Below are 19,230 nucleotides of genomic sequence, written 5' to 3' on the forward strand. Positions count from 1 at the left end.
CTTTCTTTCTTTCTTTCTTTCTTTCTTTCTTTCTTTCTTCTTTCTTTCTTTTAAATATTTTAGTCAAGTGCCAGATTATATTTTAACTACATTTACTGGTCTGAAAAAGGCTGGGCAAGTGGCCAGAGCCAAGCAGGGGATTGTCAAGAGTGGGAATGACTCATACACTGAACCCTGCAGAGAACATAATCCAAAATTTAGGAAAGCTAGTATTAACCCACAGGAAGAATTAGTCCCAGCCTGCTTCGCACCTGTAAACTGGACATGGGAGCTTTCTAAGGTACAAAGAGTGGTACATGTTCTTCACAGTCAGTTAAATTCCTGGTTAAAAACTGCCACAGGTGAGAGTCCATAAAGCAAAGAGTCCATCAAACAGACACCCATCTCCTCTCCTTGCTAACATTGCTTGGCTTCCAATGCAGCTTGAGCTTTGAGTAGATGTGGGACCAGTCAAGAAAAACAAGGTATTTATCATGGGACAAGACCCTCCTGCAATAGAAAAGACTTCATGTCTGTTTTAAGATACAAATATGAACAAATACGGAAGGTGGCAGTCAACCGACTCAGAGCCGAGAGAACCTGCCCCCTGGGATGTGGGTTGCTGATGGTAGGATATGGTTGATGACACGGCTGTCCTTTTATTCTATTGCTCTTACAACAGGTTGAGTAATTCATTCCCACATGTTGATAAATGCTCTCAAGGCAACATGTACAATACATTTGTCCTGTCTGGTGAGTCATTTTCCCAAACAGCTGTAACTGAGCTCGAAGAAACCACAATTGATTGAACACGGACTTGTTTCAATTGAGTTTAGCAAGCAGGGGCTTGATCTGTGTTAGGCTCACCTTGGACTCTCAAAGATTCCTCCCAAAGCATCCCTAGCTCTCTGTGAGTTTTACCTTCTTGTTTGCTGGAAACAACCACCTCCTCTAGTTCTCTGTTTTAGGGCCTATTATGTTGCTTTGCAAGGGATGCCCATTGAGAAAATTGTACTTGTTTCTTTGACTTGTATATATCTCATCCTATAAAGAGCTTAGTGTCTGGCCTTGGAGGAATCTGCAGCCTAGTTCTCAGGGGGCTGAGGTAGTTGTTGAATTAATGACATTTTCTGTAACATCTGTGAAATTTCTGCAGAGAGAAACATTCAAAGTCTTATAAGTGAAACTCAGCTAGTACCAGACTGCAGAGAGCTGCCTTGAGGACTGAATCTTGCTGTTTTATATATATATCTCCAATATCCAAACTTCAGTTTTACTTTTCTGTTTAGCAGCAATTTTTATCATGATAGGGAAGTGATTGACATCCTGTATTATGTGTAAAAACCTAGCCCAGGCCAGGTCATTTCAATTTCGGGACTGTCACTTGAGTTAGATTTACTATGGCAAAGCGTGGAGCTTAGGTCCTGAGGGACTGTTTATAATTTTCCAGTCTATGGAAATATGTGATTCCTTAGGTGTCTGCAGCTAGCCTTCAAGTCCCTTTATTCTTTTCATTGTGAGAACACTGTCTGGGTGTTAAACTGCTATAGTATTTTAGGGAAACAAATGAGTAAGACATTGATTAAGCACCTCTATGGACTAAGCGGTTAGGTCTAGCCCTCGCTCCTAAGATCCATAATCTAGTGAGCCTAACTGACCTCTAAGAAAGGAGCAATAACAGAAAGAGGAGACTTCAAGGGTACAGGCAGTATTTTCTATGTGAAACCAGAACCTTAAATGCAAGTCTGGACTCCGGGTGTATGACTTTGAACAGCTGCACATCTCAATTTGCTTTTGTGTAAAGTAGGGACACTGTTTAGAGTAGCTAGCATGGTGAGTAGTTATAGTGAGCGCAGAGAGAAACAGTGGCTCTAGCATAACACTTGATGCACACTGAGTGTTCAGTAAGTATTACCTATTGTTCTATACGACAAAAAGGGTGAGCCTTGGTAGCCTTGTGGTTCTGTGCAGACAGGGCTTGGGTTGCATTCTTGTGAGTTCTGATTCTGTGATAGTTGGGCCTGTTATCTGACTTCCGCCATGCTTCAGAATCCTAATTTGTAAAATCAAGGTAATGGCCATCACACAGACTAGGCATAACACTCAAGCGGTATAAAAGGCACAGCCCTTGGCATGACCGCATGCCAGCTCAATGGTGTCAACTCTATTAGTATCACCATCACGGCTACTGAAACAACAAAGACACTAATCAATGGAACCGGAAAGCATTTTACAAGCATGTGTCACTGGTTGTCATGGGCAGGGGTCAAAGCTCTTAGCTGTCGTGACTGTGTCAACAACTCAGCACCTGTTTTCTAGGTAGTGGCCCTGCTGGCACCTTATTTGTGCTGTTTGTCCAGAATATTGAATTGCGGAAAATTTGAAAGTTGTCTCTGTATTTCCATTGGCTGGTGAAGAGTGTGGCACACCCAGGCTCTTGATTCCCTCCCTCTTAAATAACCAAACTCTGCTGGATGTTTTTCTCTTAAGTTATAGAAAAGGTCTACAGATATACTGTGGTGAGCATTTACCCCACAGCTAGTACTAATCCCCCTTTTGAAAGACCCAAGTCATGTTCCCCTATAATTAGACCCCTCTGCATTAGAATGAGTTGAAGTGTGCAGATGACTGAGAAATGAGATGCCCTGAAAGCCTGGTCTGCTGTGTTGTTGAGGCCTCGTGGCCTGCCAGACCAGCACCTCTCTTTACCATATTTCTGACTACCCAGTGATATTTTTAAAATAATCTTCTCCTTTTCTCTATTGGAGAACATGCTTTATGCACTCCCATAGTAAAGGGGAAGCCGAGTTAACCCTCTGCTAGTTGCTGACTAGAATGCACACCTGTCCCAGGTCTAAGCCGGCCAGAGAATTGCTTTCAGTAGTGCAAGTACCTGCAGAGGGAGGGCCGACCACTGTTACACATGGGCTTTGGGTCCTTTATTTGTGATTTATTTTGGAAAAGTGCAGGCCTGAAGCTTCATATAGCACCAGGGCAGTTTCTGAGAATGAGGCAAACTGGGCGGGAGACAGAGGAGGGAGAAGTGAAGGAAGGTAATCTAAACCTGCCAAAGGTGTAGACCTGGGCTTTTCGTACATATGAACAAGGGAATTCATTTGGTTTTATATTCACTTTTCTTTCAGAATCCTAATACACCCAAACATAGCATTGCAGACATCCAGAAATGAGTGATATGGGCTTTATTGATCTACCAGTTGGTTGAGGCTTCTTGGCAAACCAAAGATTGCAAAATACAGTTGGAAAACTGTCTGAAACCCCTTTGGCAGCTGGACTGGAAAATAAATAAGAAGCACAGAAGTAGCAAATACTCTGCTACCAATTATAGATTTGGACCCGAGGCCAAACAGTGACTTGCCTTTGTGTCCCTATTGCTATCCCCATAAATCCACGCATGGATGTGGCAGTTCTCCTGGGGATGATCCACAGAGCAAGGCAATCCAGGGACTTGCCTGGGAGGCTCAAGGCAGTGTCCCTGGAAAGTGGTCTATACATGGAACTTTGTGCCCAGAGAACAAACTGTTTTGGGAAAACACATTCTGGGTTCCTTTAAAAATGAATACATATCCTTAATTTTTTTTAAACTTAAGATCACACCGAACTATTTCTTACCAGATTTTCAGAAAATGGGAAGGGCAGGGAAATTGGCTTTAGGCTTGTTTTCAGCATACTTTATTGGTTATTCCCAGCCATCTTCCCAAAGATGGGCGCTCAGCTATTTTTGCTTTAGGAAAATGCAAGATCCATCATTGTATGAAAACAGCAGCAACTGTGTGTGAAGTACTTACTCTGAACTTGATGTACGTACATTCCACACATATCATATGCGTGACCTGGATGTGTGACATGCACTGCGCATATATCACGTGTGTTCATATGATCTCTATTGCAAGGACAGCTGTGATTTTTATCCTTGTCTAATGGGAGAAACTGAGCTCAAAGTAGCCTCTAGTATTTTGGAGGGTGGAGGACTTGGCCCACAAACCCCAAATCTAATTTCATAATATCTATTTTTTTTAATTTTTATTTTTTCTTATCAGTTACATTTTATTAACTCTGTATCCCAGCTGTATCCTGCTCCCTCATTCCCTCCCAATCTCACCCTCCCTCCCTCCTCTCCACCCTGCCCCTTTCCAAGTCCACTGATAGGGGGTGACCTCCTCCCCATTCATCTGATCCTGTTTTATCAGGTATCTTCAGGACTGGCTGCAAAGCCCTCCTCTGTGGCCTAACAGGACTGCTCCTCCCTTGGGGGGTGGGGAGGTCAAAGAGCCAACCATTGAGTTCCTGTTAGAAATAGTTCTTGTTCCCCTTACTATGGGAAACCAATTGGTTACTGAGCTACCACGGGCTACATCTGAGCAGAGGTTCTAGGTTATATCCATACATGGTCCTTGGTTGAATGTTTTACAAGTCAACAAGTAAAAATACCTACTATTTGCATAATAATGACAAAAGCAACTTAAATTGTCTGTCCTTAGGATATACACACTTTAGGGGGATACTAAGATGTATAAATGTGGGCTATAGGAAACTGCAGAATACATTGTTTAAACTTGTTTGTTAATCACATATAAAAAGTCAGAAAACCAAAAAATTTTGATGGGGTATGTGGTGAGGGGTTTGTGAGTTTTGAAGGTATTTTAATTATCTAATGAAGTTTCTCTGAAAGTTAACTGAAGATAGGGGTGCTGTCGTTTCACCCCCCCCCCCTTGAATTTTATACAACTGACAGCATAGATAAGTGCTAGTGAGTCAACTAAGATAATAACTTACAAATCCATGATGCAGAGACTGCTAACTATCAGGAAGAGAGAGAGAGAGATTCAAATAAGATTAAGCAGTTAATGGGCTGAAGGTTCTGGGTTCGTGTTTTTCTGTCTTTAAACATGTAGATCATTAAATCTATTCACTGAGTCAGCTTAGGATAAACAAGAATGGCTCTTGTATGTTGAATGCCATTCATGGAGTAAAGACGCTCTCTTTTTTTTATTTTGGTTTCATAATTATGAATTGCTTTAAAAAGATTGAAAACAATCACTGCAACTGACTTACAGTCCAGCTACACCAAACTACCTCCTTTGGGTTGAGGTTACAAATGATAACAAGATAACTCTTAAGATCTACAGATACAAAAAACAAACAAACTAAAGGCAAAGCTGTGAAAATAAACAGTGGGGTGGGCAGAGTCAGGCAGCGCATGGCTCAGTATTATTATCTGCAAAAGAAGTCACAAAAGCACTAGAAAGCACATAGGTAAACTTGCTCTCAGCACACTTCTACTCACTCTGCAGCTCAGTCATTACTCCAAAGTGGGGTTCTGCAAAGAATGTCAGTAAAGACAGGGTTATCATGCCAATCCTCTTTCTCTTCTCCAGACTCTACCTGTTGAGGAATAGCCTTGTTTTCATATGAAACTGTGACTCTGAGAACAGTTTAAGCTGTGGTTGCCAAGCTGTGCAGTTCAGCTACAGCTTCAGAGTTATAGCTGGACGCCCTCCTGGGGAATACCTGAAGCTCATCGTGCTTTGTACACTCAGGAGCTCATTTCTGTGTCTGTGTGATGACTTGGTCACAGATGTATTGTGCTACTCAGCAGTCCTTTGCAGGGCATATGATGAGCATGTACAGGCGAGTGTTGGAAGCGATGATTCCATGATTATTATTTTACCCTCAATTCTGAGTTCTTAAGAATCTTGAACTGTTATGTTTCATGCTGTTTTCTGGTCTTTTGGTTTGTGCCTCCTGACCAGTGATCCACACTCAGACCTGGGTTGATGGACAGATCAAACTGGAAAATTTTATTGATAGGCCCAGCTTCATTCAAATTGCAAGGGGCTGGAGAAGTGGCTCAGTGGCTAAGAACATTCTCTGCTCTTCCCAGAGATCCTGAGTTCAATTCCTAGCAACCACATGGCAGCTCACAATCATCTATCCTGGGGCCTGATGCCATCTTCTGGCATGCAGGTATACATGCAGTCAGAGCACTCATACATAAAATAAATAAATCAAATTACAAGGAGGATTGAAAGAGCACTTGATTTAAAAGGTCAACAAATGATGTCATATTTTAGATAAGGATGATGGCTGTGCATTCTTAGATTAGTAAGCTAAGATCGATGGACTGAAGCCCATATTTTTGTATTATATATAAGCTAAGAATGTTTTTACATTTTACTTTTTGTTTTTGGTTTCACATTTTTAAATGATAATTTTTCATGGATATATAAATCCCTGTGCATATCCATGACTTTATGACTTGGCTAGCCCTTTAAAAAGTTTGCCAAACCTCTTGCTTAGATCCCCATTTTAACTTCAAGGTCTTAAATAACATCTGAAATAGACATTACACTGAAATGAATATTTATTGAATGCAAGGACCCACAGTAATCTTTATTATGTTATGGAGTGGCAAACACTGTATCACGTAATTTACTCTGGAATATGGCTGAGTTGGTCAGTTTAGTAAAACAGAAGCTGTGTGTGCAGAGGCCACTTAGGGGCAGAGAGTCAATGTGCTTGATTCCACGTTGCTGGATTATTTTGTCTTTGTGCTTTAATAATGGATCCTAGCCAGCCATTGATACTAGGAGCTCCTGGTGTCCGTGTGTCTGGTTGCTACTCGTTAAATTTTGCTGCTGGAAACAAGGGCATGAGGCAGCATTCTTGGGTATTTGTTATAAATATGTAATCTTGGTCTACACCTTGGAACTTCTGAATTTTCAAATGAAGAAACTTCTGCATGATCTGAGCTGCCTAAGGGCTACAACTGAGCAAGAGGTCTAGGTCCTTTCTATGCATGCTTCTTGGTTAGAGTATCAGTCTCTGCAGGCCCCCATTCGCCCAGATTTTTTGGTTCTGTTCATCTTCTTGTGGAGCTCCTGTCCCCTTCAGGTCTTTCTATCTCCCCCTTCTTTCCTAGATTCCCTCTATTCAGTCCAAAATTTGGCTATGAGTCTCAGCATCTGCTTTGACATCCTGCTGGGTAGAGTCTTTCAGAGGCCCTCTGTGGGAGGCTCCTGTCCTGTTCCCTGTCTTCTCCTACTTCCAATGTCTATCCTGTTTGCCCTTATGAATGAGAATTAAACATCTTCCCTAGGGTCCCCCTTGTTGTTTAGCTTCTTTAGGACTATAGATTTTAGTATGTTTATCCTGTATTAAATGTCTAATATACACTTATAAGTGAGTATATACCATGTGTGTCTTTCTGCTTCTAAGTTGCCTCATTCAGGATGATCTTTTTCAGTTCCATCCATTTGCCTGCACATTTACAATGCTTATTCCTAAACATAGTAAAGGCAATATACAGCAAGCCTATATCCAGCATCAAACTAAATGGAAAAAAACTTAAATCAATTCCACTGAAATCAGGGACAAGGCAAGGCTACCCACTCTCTCTGTATCTCTTCAACATAGTACTTAAGTCCTAGCTAGAGCAATAAGTCAACTAAAGGAGATCAAGGGTATACAAATCAGAGATGAAGAAATCAAAGTATCACTATACACAGATGATATGATAGTATACATAAATGACCCCAAAAAATTCTACCAGAGAACTCCTACAGCTGATAAATATCTTCAGCAACGTGGCTGGATAAAAATTTAACTCAAAAAAAACATTAGCCCTCCTGTATACAAAAGACAAATGGGCTGAGAAAGAAATTAGGGAAACAATACCCTTCACAATAGCCACAAATAACATAAAGTACCTTGGTATGACCCTTACCAAAGAAGTAAAGACCTGTATGAAAACAAAACAAAACAAAACAAAACAAAACAAAACAAAAACTCCAAGTCTCTGAAGAAAGAAATTGGAGAAGATCTCAGAAGATGGAAAGATCTCCCGTGCTCATGGATTGGTAGGATTAACATAATGAAAATGGCCGTCCTACCGAAAGCAATCTACAGATTCTGCATGATCTTTCTACACACTCAGTTTGAAAGAGCACTTGCCAGAATCCTACTACAATTCCTCCCTAGCAGAATACTGAGATTCTTGAGGCATCCTTCTTTCTCTAACACAGTCCACAAGGCTTGAGAAACTGACCTTAGTTGTAGACATGGCTTTAATTGGCTTGTGGAGTCTTGTCATGGGAAAAAAAATGCAACTCAAATTGGGTAGTGCTAATTTAGACTGATGACACATATAGAAAGTGGTGGTTAGGTTTCTAGGCAATGACATTTAGATGAACATTGGTGTCCATGAATGAGATGTTTAGAATGCTTAATAGAATGCAACAAGCACACACACACACACACACACACACACACACACACACATACACACACACACACACACACACAGTATTGGAGCTGAGAGGGTCACAAGAAATAATGCTATTCAGCCAACTCACCCAAGCCTTCTTGTCAAATGAACTGAGTCTCCATAATATAATTACTTCTTATCTGCTTATTAGATGACATGTATCACATATGAGTTTTATGGGCCATTTCATGTTTTAATTTAAAACAACAAGTAGACAAGCTGCACTGCCTATTTACAAATAAGAAAAGTCAGAGTCCATATGAAAAATCAAAACAAAACCAAGAACAAAAAACTTACACTACAGCTTTCAGCGATCTACCATCACATAACACCTAACAGTTAGCATTACCAGAAGGAAAAGCCTTTTCACACCATTATTTGTACTTTAAAAAATAAATAAATAAATTTTTTTTTCTTCGTGTTCTTGATAATGAAGTCATAGAATACCCTTTTATCACACAATACATACAGGGTCATTATTAGTGTTTTAAAACACAAAGTTAAAAAGAAAGAGCATTTTGGTTGATTTTGGAGACAGGCGTCTCTCAGTGTAGCCTTGGCTGTCCTGGAACTTGCTATGTAGGCATAGCCTTAAATTCACAGAGACTTGGCTGCTTCTGTCTCCTGTGTGCTGGGATTAAAGAAGTATACTACCATGCTCAGCCAGAAAGAGATTTTAAAATAAAAGGGTCACTGATCTCTAATTATATCACACAGTCGTAGTAATAAAATAGCAAGGAATTGGCATAAAAACAGACATGTAGATCAAAGGAATAGTATAGAGGACCCAGAAATAAAATTTACAGCTATAACCACCTAATTTTTGGTAAACCTGTCAAAAATATACACTGGAAAAAAGACAAATCTTTTTAACAAACGGTGCTGGGAAAATTGGATTTCCAGGTATAGAATGGAACTAGAGCTATATCACTTACTATAAAGAAAAATCAGCTAAAAATGGAATAAAAAACCTGCATGTAAAACATGAAAAAAAAAAAAGTAACTGCTAGAGGAAAACATAGGCAGAGCATTTCAGAATGTAGACACAGCCAAGAGTTTCTTGAACAGAACTCCAGTGGCACAGGAAGTAGTCCCAAGGGCCGAAAAATGTGAGTATATTTACTCAAAAGCCAGCCTACACCATGGGAAATGTTTTGTCATTTACACACCAGAAAGGGGATTAATGCCTACGATATATGAAGAACCACAAAAATTAAATTTCCAAACCCCCAAATCATCAACTGATAAATGTGCACCAATGAATTGAACAGACAGTACTCAAAAGAGGAAATACAAATTGCCAATAAATACTTGAGGAAGTGTTCAATATTCTTAGCCATCATGGAAATAAAAACTAAATCAGCTTTGAGATTACAACTCACCTCACTTAGAATGGCTAACCATCAAGAAACCATTGACCAAAAAATGCTGGTGAGGACGTGGGGAAATGAGGAACCCTAGACACAGCTGAAGGTAATGTAACCGTGTATATTCATCATGGAGTGAGTATAGAGGGTTCCCCAAAACCTATAAACAGAACTACCGTATAACTACCATACAATCCACACCCCTAAGATACAAACCTGAAAGGACTTCAAGTCAACATCTGCCAGAGACATTGCACGTTCACACTTATAGCTGCGTGGTCCACAGGCATCTGTCGATCAGGGACCAGAAACAGGCTTAGGATGGGAAAAGAGGAAGGTACTCTAAGGGAAGTGGGAGATATCCAGGGTAGAAGATGACATGTAATATGAGAGCAGAAGGGAGATCCACTGAGTTAAGAAAGGGAATCAGTTGGAGGAAAGGAATGGGGATAAGAAAGGGCAGTGGGGGAGGGGATGAAGGAAAACAGTATAATGGTATTTATGAATGAAGATGCATGATGAAACTAAATACTTTGTGTGTTAACTTAAAAGTTAATTTGAGCAAAAGAAAAATATTAGGGGCTAAGTAGAATTATGTGAATCATAAAGTTTCATATATGTTTTTATGCTTAATAATATATTGTAAAAGGTTTAATTACAATATTAAACCACTTAGACATACATAATGTTAAATGCTGGAAACAATGCTATACCAAAGTATTTTATTAAAATGACTGTCAGGTTTTCAATGCATTTATGCTGTTGATAATTATTGTTACTTTGTTTTGCGAGCAAACACAAAGAAGAGATGTCACAGAGTGAGGCTCATTCCTGGGATATTCTCTACTGCTTTAACAAGCTCTCTCAAGCCATTTGGTAATTTACTGTTGAAGAAGACACAGAGTGGCATTCTAGGGATGAATAGAAGGGTGTTTTCCTCTAGAGAATCTGGCAGAGGCAACTTACCTTGTAAACCACCAGGGAGAGGATGAAGAAAATGGCTGTCACATCAGAATGATTACACAGCAGCACCCAACACCAAATGTTTTGCCTCTGCAGAGCAGATCCAGGAGGTGGCTGGATCAGAAGTCTGCTAACCAGAGACAGAATCTGTCTTTTGTTTTCCTATTAGAATGAAACTCTCATAGACGAATGGTACTGGCATGTCATCTGGCATCTTTCTGGCTGGCTCTGGGAAGAGTTGGTGGTTTTCTCCTAGTTCCCTGATGGGAGCACATGGCTTCCCACCCCAGAACTGTTGTGTGTTAGGCTACATTTTGCCAAACCCATTGAATAAGCCCTGTTTAGAATACATTAACCTTAAGAGCCAAATAAATCCATCAATAGCCACCCACCACGTTCCGTTCCCAAGGAGGGTGGAAAGTCACAATTAAAAGCGAACACACGGATTGAAGGTATAGAACATTTATCAGCGAAAATGTCAGCTACCAAATTTTAAAGCTCAAAGAGAATTTGGAAAAATAATTTCGCAAGTAATTTTCGGGGAACAGGAGCTCTGGGGGGGGGACATGACTAAGCGCTGCAGGGTCAGGCAAGTTGAAACGGCTCTGTAAGGGGTTTCTGCACACAGAGGCTCTTGTGCTTGGGCATCTGTCTTATTTTTATGTTCCTGTGATGATGCACTCTAACAAAAACGTAATACCGGGGTCCAGTCTGCCACAGTGGTGAGGGAATGGCTGCAGGAGCTGAGGGATGTGCTCACAGCCTGCCGGTCGTCCGGAGGCAGTGATGGCTGCCTGTCCTCAGTTCCCTTTCTCCCCTTATACAGAACAGTGGTGCCCATAGTGGGCAGTTCTTCTCATCTCAGTCCAATCGACATAACCCTCCAACAGGCATGCCGGAGTCCTGCTGGTCTGTCCCTTACCCGGGTGATTGCAGATCAAGATTAACCATGATAACTTTAAAATGCACCACGAAGCTCCAACATGGTCCTGTTGCCTCCCTTGGGAAATCAGTGACTTTAAGTTGTTACTCAACTCCCATTACTTTGTAACTGAAGAAGAGGAGGTAAAGTGACTCGTCCAAGATCATGCAGCTCACAGCAGAGACAAGATTAGGCTAATTTAGCTCCTTTTGTATCTAGTGCCTTGCAGCTGAGGTTATTAGTGGGTCTCCATTTCCTAAAGCCTGCTTTTTTTTTTTTTTTTTTTTTTTTTTTTGTGACAACTCCTTGTTTACACAAATTGCTTGGTTAAATGATCGAAGTTCAGGAAAATGAAGGAGACCCAGGGTTTTGGAGACCAGGGTTCTGGCCTGGAATTGCCTTCTCCCCTGTGGCTAATTGTGGTAAACTGCCCTAAGTGTCTTGAGGCCAGCTTTCTTCTAGAGCTGTTAGCTGAGCATATAGCATTGACCTGTGTTGCTTTGGGCCTCTGGCTAGAAATTTAATCTCATTCCAAGGTCAACAGAATTCTCTCAGAGAGGATTTAAGAAAGATGAGGTCCTGGAACTACCCAGATTGGAACCTTTTTAGGGAAATGGGATTTCTTTTCTTCTCCGCTGTGTCTGCCTTAATATTTCACATGCATTAGAGGCTAAATCAACAGTAAATGACAATACTATAAAATAGCAACAGAAGGACAATTAGTAACAATTAGTATGCTATATACATAAAATTGTCTACAAGGCACTCGATGAGGTACTGCCTATGTTTTTTTTTTTTTTTTGTACATTATGAAACTATGGATTTAAGTAATAAGGCTTGTTTTCTGTTTTTAAGATTGTGTGTGATATTAGAAATGGAAACATAAGCAAGTTGGAAAATAATTTGGATGCTTAACATACTAGGCCCAAGAGAGTGATTTGTAGTACTTAATAATATAGTTAGAACTAATTCCATTTTCCTAATGTGGATTGTTTTTCCAGTCCCCTGGCAGGTACCACATTGAGGCATTTAGAAAAAGGATGGCTTCCTTGGGACTGAGTATAGAATTTGGTCGTTACCTTATTTGAACGATGAGAAGAGTACATTAACGTGTCAGGAAATTTGTGGGGTCATTAACTTGAAACTCTGCCCTCCAAAATAAATATGTCAGCCTTAATTTTAGTGGAGGTGACTCACCTATAACCCAAAGTTCATGAAGCCATTCTTGGGAGACACAGTGGTTCTATCACAATGAATGGTGACAGGGATGTGGAACTTCACCTTGAGCAATGGCCCAGAGCGGAATCCCCTAGTGTGGTGGATGGAAACAGATAAAGAGAAAGGGTGCATAAGAGAGATTTGTATTTACTCTTTTGTTCCCCTTCCATACAGTTTCCACAGGCAGCCATAACCATTACAGCTAGAAACAATAATGGCTCTATAACCATCCCGTAGCTTCTAAAACACTCTGGAAAATGAAAACAAATGATGTAATAAGCATTTGAGAAAGCAGATCATGAAGAATGCTGAAGCCAATAGGCAAATACAGGCCGCCCTCTCCCTGCCCAGAGCGGGCCTTAGACCTTCAACAACCCAGCTGCCACCCACCGACCTCAGCACTGTGATATGCTTTGTTGTCAAACCACGACCTCCCACTGTCCCTTCAAGGCATCCTCTTAACATCTGTAAAATGTACCCCATTAAGCATAACAGAACGAGTAAACATGCCCCTGAAAGCAACATTATTAAAAATGACTGCGCTCCACACTGACTCTCCGAGCTTTAATTAAAAGGAAAGAATCAGGGGCAGGAAATTGATATTTTCCCCCTAATGTTTTAATGATTTGACCTAACTAGTGTATCTGTACAATTTGCTAACACCCTCATTAGAGTTATGCTAAGTAGCCAAACACAACAGTGCCAAGGAAAACGCCACTGAACAATTTTACGTGAAGAAGAGAGCTTAATTAAAAGTGACTTAATTACCATTCTCTGGGACTGTAGATGTTCAAGAGGGTAGGGCCAGTAACATGTGTATCTGTAAGATTAAAGTGAAGCACTGGTTAAAAAAAAAAGGGGGGGGGATTGTTGTATTTGACAAATTGGTTGTATGTACTTTTTTAAAAAATTAACTGCTTTACCTGCAGCTGAGCCACAGCCCCTCAGAAAGCACAGCCTACCCTAACAGATATATTTTCTTTTCGATCTTCTGACCAGGTGTCATGGTTTTCTGTAAATTTGCAAGACCTTCTCATGCGCAGTGGAGATAAATTAGGTTCTTTCCCTACCTGGCTTGTTCAAACTGTGAATAAACCTGTTTTATTTTAAAAATTAACTGCCTTTTGGCATCAAAGATGCTTCCATCAAACTGAATTTATGTTATGCAGCTTATCCATTTAATGGCACTCCTGTTGACACAGTGGCTTTGTGTCCTCATAGCCACAAAGGCAGATACACTCCAAGATGGCCCCAGGACTCTTCCCTCCTGTTTGAGCCTATGTAATCCCCTGCGGAACGTGGATAGGACCTTGGCTTGCTTCTAATCAACAGACCACAGACCATGGCAAAGTTATAGGATATATGTTATAGGATATTTCTGATTACAATACTGGCGGTTATAATGCCTGTCTAGTAAGGGAATTCCCCTTGCTGGGTTTGAAGAAGCAAGTTATTATGCTTGCTCTTCTGCACAGGAACAGGGAAGCCTGGAAGCCTCTTGCTGCTGACCAGCATGAGAGTGAGGCCATACTGTTGGCCTGCCAAGAGCTGACTCTGCCAACAACCTGATTTGTTGGGGAACCAGATCCTTCCCTAGTGGAAAGTAAGATGCTCGCCCTGCTCAACATCTTGATCACAGGCCACCCAGCTAAGCCTCAGAGATCCCCTAATGCTGTGACATGAGGCATCACCAGGAACCTGGACCATGAGAAGTCCAACCACACATCAACTCCTTAAAGGCCCATCACATTGGGCACGTCCCTCCTTACAGTCTTTCTTTTCCTGATTCACATGGATCATGAGGCAATCAATTTATAATTCTCTCGAGTTTTTTTTTTTTTTTTTTTTTTAGTATTAATGTGTCTGTGTATATGATGTGTGTGTATGCACAGGTGCTACCGTGTGTATATGTGTGTGTGAGCGCATGCGCACGAAGGGATTAGAGGGCAACTTCTGGGAACTGGTTCTCCCTTTCCACCATAAGTTCTAGGGCTTGAACTTAAGTCGTTAGGCTTGCATTGGCAAGTGCTTTTACCTGTTGAGTTATCTCGCCAGCCTCTAAGTCATGGATCTTGATTGATTCTGCATATTAAATGATTTGTGTCTCTGTGAGACAGAAAGAATCATAATCAGCACGGTTGGAGGTGATTAGCTATCTTTTCGGGAAACCAGAATTGATCCACAGGACATTTACCAGCGTGCTGCACAGACTCAAGTGATCTACTTACCGAGCTCTCTTCCTTACCAGCAATTTCTCCTAACAAAGGCTGATTCTGTACAATACATTGTTCTAAAAACAATAAAAAAGAAAGAAAATGGAAACATTATGATCCAATAAACAGTTTATTTATTTATTTTTTTTAAATACCAAAAGTGTCCCCTTTTCCCTGATGCTTAGTGTTGAGACTACAGAGTGCCTTGTGGCCTTGGAACGCACATTCATTGTCTAAAAATAGCTCCAGCTCTTACAGCCTAAGGCAGGCAGATCACCATGAGTTCACCGACTGTATGGTGAGTTCCAGGACACCCTGCAGCACGCTTTAAAAGATAAGTCTCAACACACAGAGAAGGACAAAAATAAAACCCAATAAAAATAATTTTCCCTTACTTCTCAAAAACTTTAAAAACAAAACAAAACAGCGCCTCCCCTGCGGCTTTTACTTTTGTTATTTTCTTCTTTTATAAAACAGTGGCTGAAGGGCCATATACCCACCCACTCCTGGCAGGGTCCATAAGAGACCCAACTGGCCCACATTTGCATGCAGACTGTCTTTACTCTCCAGCTGGCCTCGCTCCCAGGGCAGCACGCACTGCGCAGGCGCGCGGCCTCTGTGGTCCTGGGGCTCTGCAGCCGTTGGGGAGGTTTCCATCCCTTTGGTTTTTGACCCTCTGCGCTTGCCCGCTCCGCCCCTGCCTCTGCCCCAGCCCAGCGCTGGCCCCGCTCCTCTTGCAGGAAGGTGCTGGCCTGCGGCCCCAAGGGCATCAGTGTCCAGATGAACTCCAACGCCCCGGGCTGCCCCATGGCCTCGCTCTATGTGGGGGACCTGCATCCCGATGTGACTGAGGCGATGCTCTACGAGAAGTTTAGTTCTGCTGGGCCCATCCTTTCCATCCGGGTGTACAGGGATGTGATCACACGACGCTCCCTGGGGTACGCTTCCGTGAACTTCGAGCAGCCTGCGGACGCAGAGCGTGCTTTGGACACCATGAACTTCGACGTCATCAAGGGCAAGCCTGTCCGCATCATGTGGTCTCAGCGTGATCCGTCGCTACGCAGGAGTGGAGTAGGCAACGTCTTCATTAAAAATTTGAACAAGACCATCGATAACAAAGCGCTGTACGATACATTTTCTGCTTTCGGCAACATCCTCTCCTGCAAGGTGGTTTGCGATGAGAACGGCTCCAAGGGCCATGGGTTTGTACACTTTGAGACGGAGGAGGCGGCAGAGAGAGCCATCGAGAAAATGAACGGGATGCTCCTGAATGATCGGAAAGTGTTTGTGGGACGGTTTAAGTCTCGGAAAGAACGAGAGACAGAGCTTGGAGCGAGGGCCAAGGAGTTCACCAATGTTTACATCAAGAACTTCGGGGACCTCATGGATGATGAGACCCTGAATGACCTCTTCGGCAGGTTTGGACAGGTTCTAAGTGTGAAGGTAATGACCGACGAAGGCGGGAAATCCAAGGGCTTCGGGTTCGTCAGCTTCGAAAGGCACGAAGACGCCCAGAGAGCCGTGGAGGAGATGAATGGAAAGGAGCTCAATGGAAAACCCATTTACGTCGGTCGAGCTCAGAAGAAAGGGGACCGGCACATAGAGCTCAAGCGCAAATTTGAACAGGTGACACAAGACAGAAGTATCCGGTACCAGGGCATTAACCTTTACGTGAAAAATCTTGATGACGGTATCGACGACGAACGCCTCCAGAGAGAATTCTCCCCGTTTGGAACAATCACCAGTACAAAGGTTATGATGGAGGGGGGTCGGAGCAAAGGGTTCGGTTTTGTGTGTTTCTCCTCCCCGGAGGAGGCCACCAAAGCCGTTTCAGAAATGAATGGCAGAATTGTGGCCACGAAGCCACTGTACGTAGCTTTGGCCCAGCGCAAAGAAGAGCGCCAGGCTCACCTCACCAACCAGTATATTCAGAGAATGGCAAACGTGCAAGCCGTGCCGAACCCCGTGATCAACCCCTACCAAGCAGCACCTTCGGGGTACCCCGTGGCCGCCGTCCCACAGACTCAGACCTGTGCTCCGTGCTGCCCTACCCAGGTTGCTCAACCAAGGCCAAGTGCTCGCTGGACTGCGCAGGGTGCCAGGCCTCATCCGTTCCCCAGTGTGCCCGGTGCGATCCACGCAGCTGCTCCTAGAGTGTCGTTCGCTACTGTGAGACCAAGCCCTTCGCATGTTCCTCAGGTCGCGTCAGCACATCGCCTTACTAACACATCAGCCCAGACAGCGGGTCTACGGCCCGCAGCAGCTCCTTCCGACGCAACTACTCCTGTGCATTTGGTCCCACAGTATAAGTACGCTGCAGGAGTCCGGAACTCCCAGCAACATCTCAATGCCCCCCTGGCGCAACAGCCTGCTGTTCGGGGACAGAGTCAGGAACCTTGGAGTGCTTCCATGTTAGTAACTGGTCCCCAAGAGCAAAAGCAAATGTTAGGGGAAAAGCTGTTCCCTCTCATTCAAGCCATGCATCCGACCCTGGCTGGTAAGATCACGGGCATGTTGCTGGAGATCGATAACTCGGAACCACTCGGTCTGCTTGAGTCCCCCGAGTCCCTGCGTTCCAAGGCTGACGAAGCTGTGGCTGTACTTCAAGCCCACCAAGCGAAAGAGGCTGCCCAGAAAGCCGTTAGCGGTGCCTCTGGTGTTCCAACTGTTTAAACTGACCAGAGACCTCGAAAAAGAAACTCACAATTTGCAGAAGAAAAGTATATAAACATTGAAAAAAAAAGTAAATATTATTTTTAAAAAAATGGTAAAATATAAAATAAGTAAAAAAAAAAAAAAAAAAAAAAAAAGGAAAGGAAACTTTGAACTTTATGTACTGAGCAAATGTCAGGTCTAGTGTTAGGCCTAGACTTACTTAAAAACAGCAACCCTCCCCCCCAACAGAAACAGTAGACGCTACAAACCAATGTTTTGTAGACCCCAGAAAAAGCATTTTCAGCCAAGTAGAAACATTTAGAGCATTCTTTTAATTTTGTAATTCTTTATTGTTGAATAGCTCAAAATGTTAGTTCTAATAGCAGAATTGATAACCGGGCAAAGAAACGATTTAAAATTCTTGCTTTAATAAAAACTTACACAGTGGAAAAAATATCAGGAGTTATATAGGTAGGGATAATGTGCTCTCCCATTTTCTTTGTATTGCTCTCTATTAAATTATATATTAGAATAAAGAACAACTAGATGACTTATCTTGTGCCAATTAATCAGCATCTGTGGTGGGAGACAGCTACGCTGCGCACTGACAATGTAAGACCTCAAGTTGGCGGACATTGCCTTTATACAGCTTGCAATCTTTCAGGGAGGGCAAACCATTGAGTTCATGACCCCCAGGGACCTCTGGCCTGCTTCCTGGTAGGTGGAAAATCCAATCAGGGAAACAGACAACAAAAGCTAGAACGTCACAGGAGGACATAGCCTACTTCTTGCCAAGTCTGTAGGGACCACTGATGGGAAGACGGAGGGACGAAGAGCCTGTCTTCTCATCCAGTGAAGAGCCTGGAGCAGATGCTTAGATGGCAGGCATAGAAGGGTGGGTATTTAAATCAAGTTAAGAAAACACAAGAAAGAGAAGAGTTGGAAGTAGCAGATCACAGATAGAGAAGCTGCTTAGAACTGGTGGCAGATATAGTCCTAATAAGCCACATTCATATACTGATCATTGTTCAATGTGTAAGTCGTTTGCCTGAAGCCGGCATGGGTACCGGGGACAAATGGTGTGCAGCAGCAGCAGGGTACCTATAGGAGAAATCTCCCAGGGATAGCACATGCGAACACCCAGAGAAGTAGGGTGAACTGAGGATCTAGGGTAGAGGCTATGGGAGAGGTGGGGTCTTTATGGGAGTGGAGATGGGGAGGGACGTAGAGGAGAACAGGAGAGACTGAGAGAGAAGATAGAGAGAGCATAGAATTGGAATCCAATGGAAGCAAGGGTGTCAGGAAATGAAGGTCAGGAGTTTCCCTGAACTGCTGAGCTTTCATTTTGCATCTGCCAAGAGACCCTGGACCTTTATGGAGGTTATTTCAAGAGTCCGTCTTCTGATCCTTTTGATTTAAGGCCTACCACGGTCTTAAGCATAGCAATAGGACATTGGCTGTGTGTCAGAAAGTGACTCTCTGACTCCCATAGCATTGCTGAAATACGATGAAATATCAAACTGTTTTTTCTGCATCATAATGTGGGCTCAACATATGATAACTACCATTCTGCTTTTGGAGAGCTTTCATCGTTTATCTTTTAATGATGAACAACCCTTATACAGAAAT

At 42.5% G+C, this 19,230-nt stretch overlaps 1 protein-coding gene across 1 annotated transcript; it reads left to right on the top strand.

Moving 5' to 3' along the window:
* The first annotated feature begins 15,726 nt into the window (after positions 1-15,726).
* LOC129688120 (polyadenylate-binding protein 1-like) lies at positions 15,727-17,619 on the top strand. The gene has a single exon (XM_055622856.1). It carries the CDS (start codon positions 15,727-15,729, stop codon positions 17,617-17,619), a length of 1,893 nt encoding a protein of 630 aa, XP_055478831.1.
* Positions 17,620-19,230: the final 1,611 nt, after the last annotated feature.

This window comes from Psammomys obesus, unplaced genomic scaffold (genome assembly GCF_907164565.1).
Source record: "Psammomys obesus unplaced genomic scaffold, mPsaObe1.curated_primary_1811, whole genome shotgun sequence".
Taxonomy (NCBI): Eukaryota; Metazoa; Chordata; class Mammalia; order Rodentia; family Muridae; genus Psammomys; species Psammomys obesus.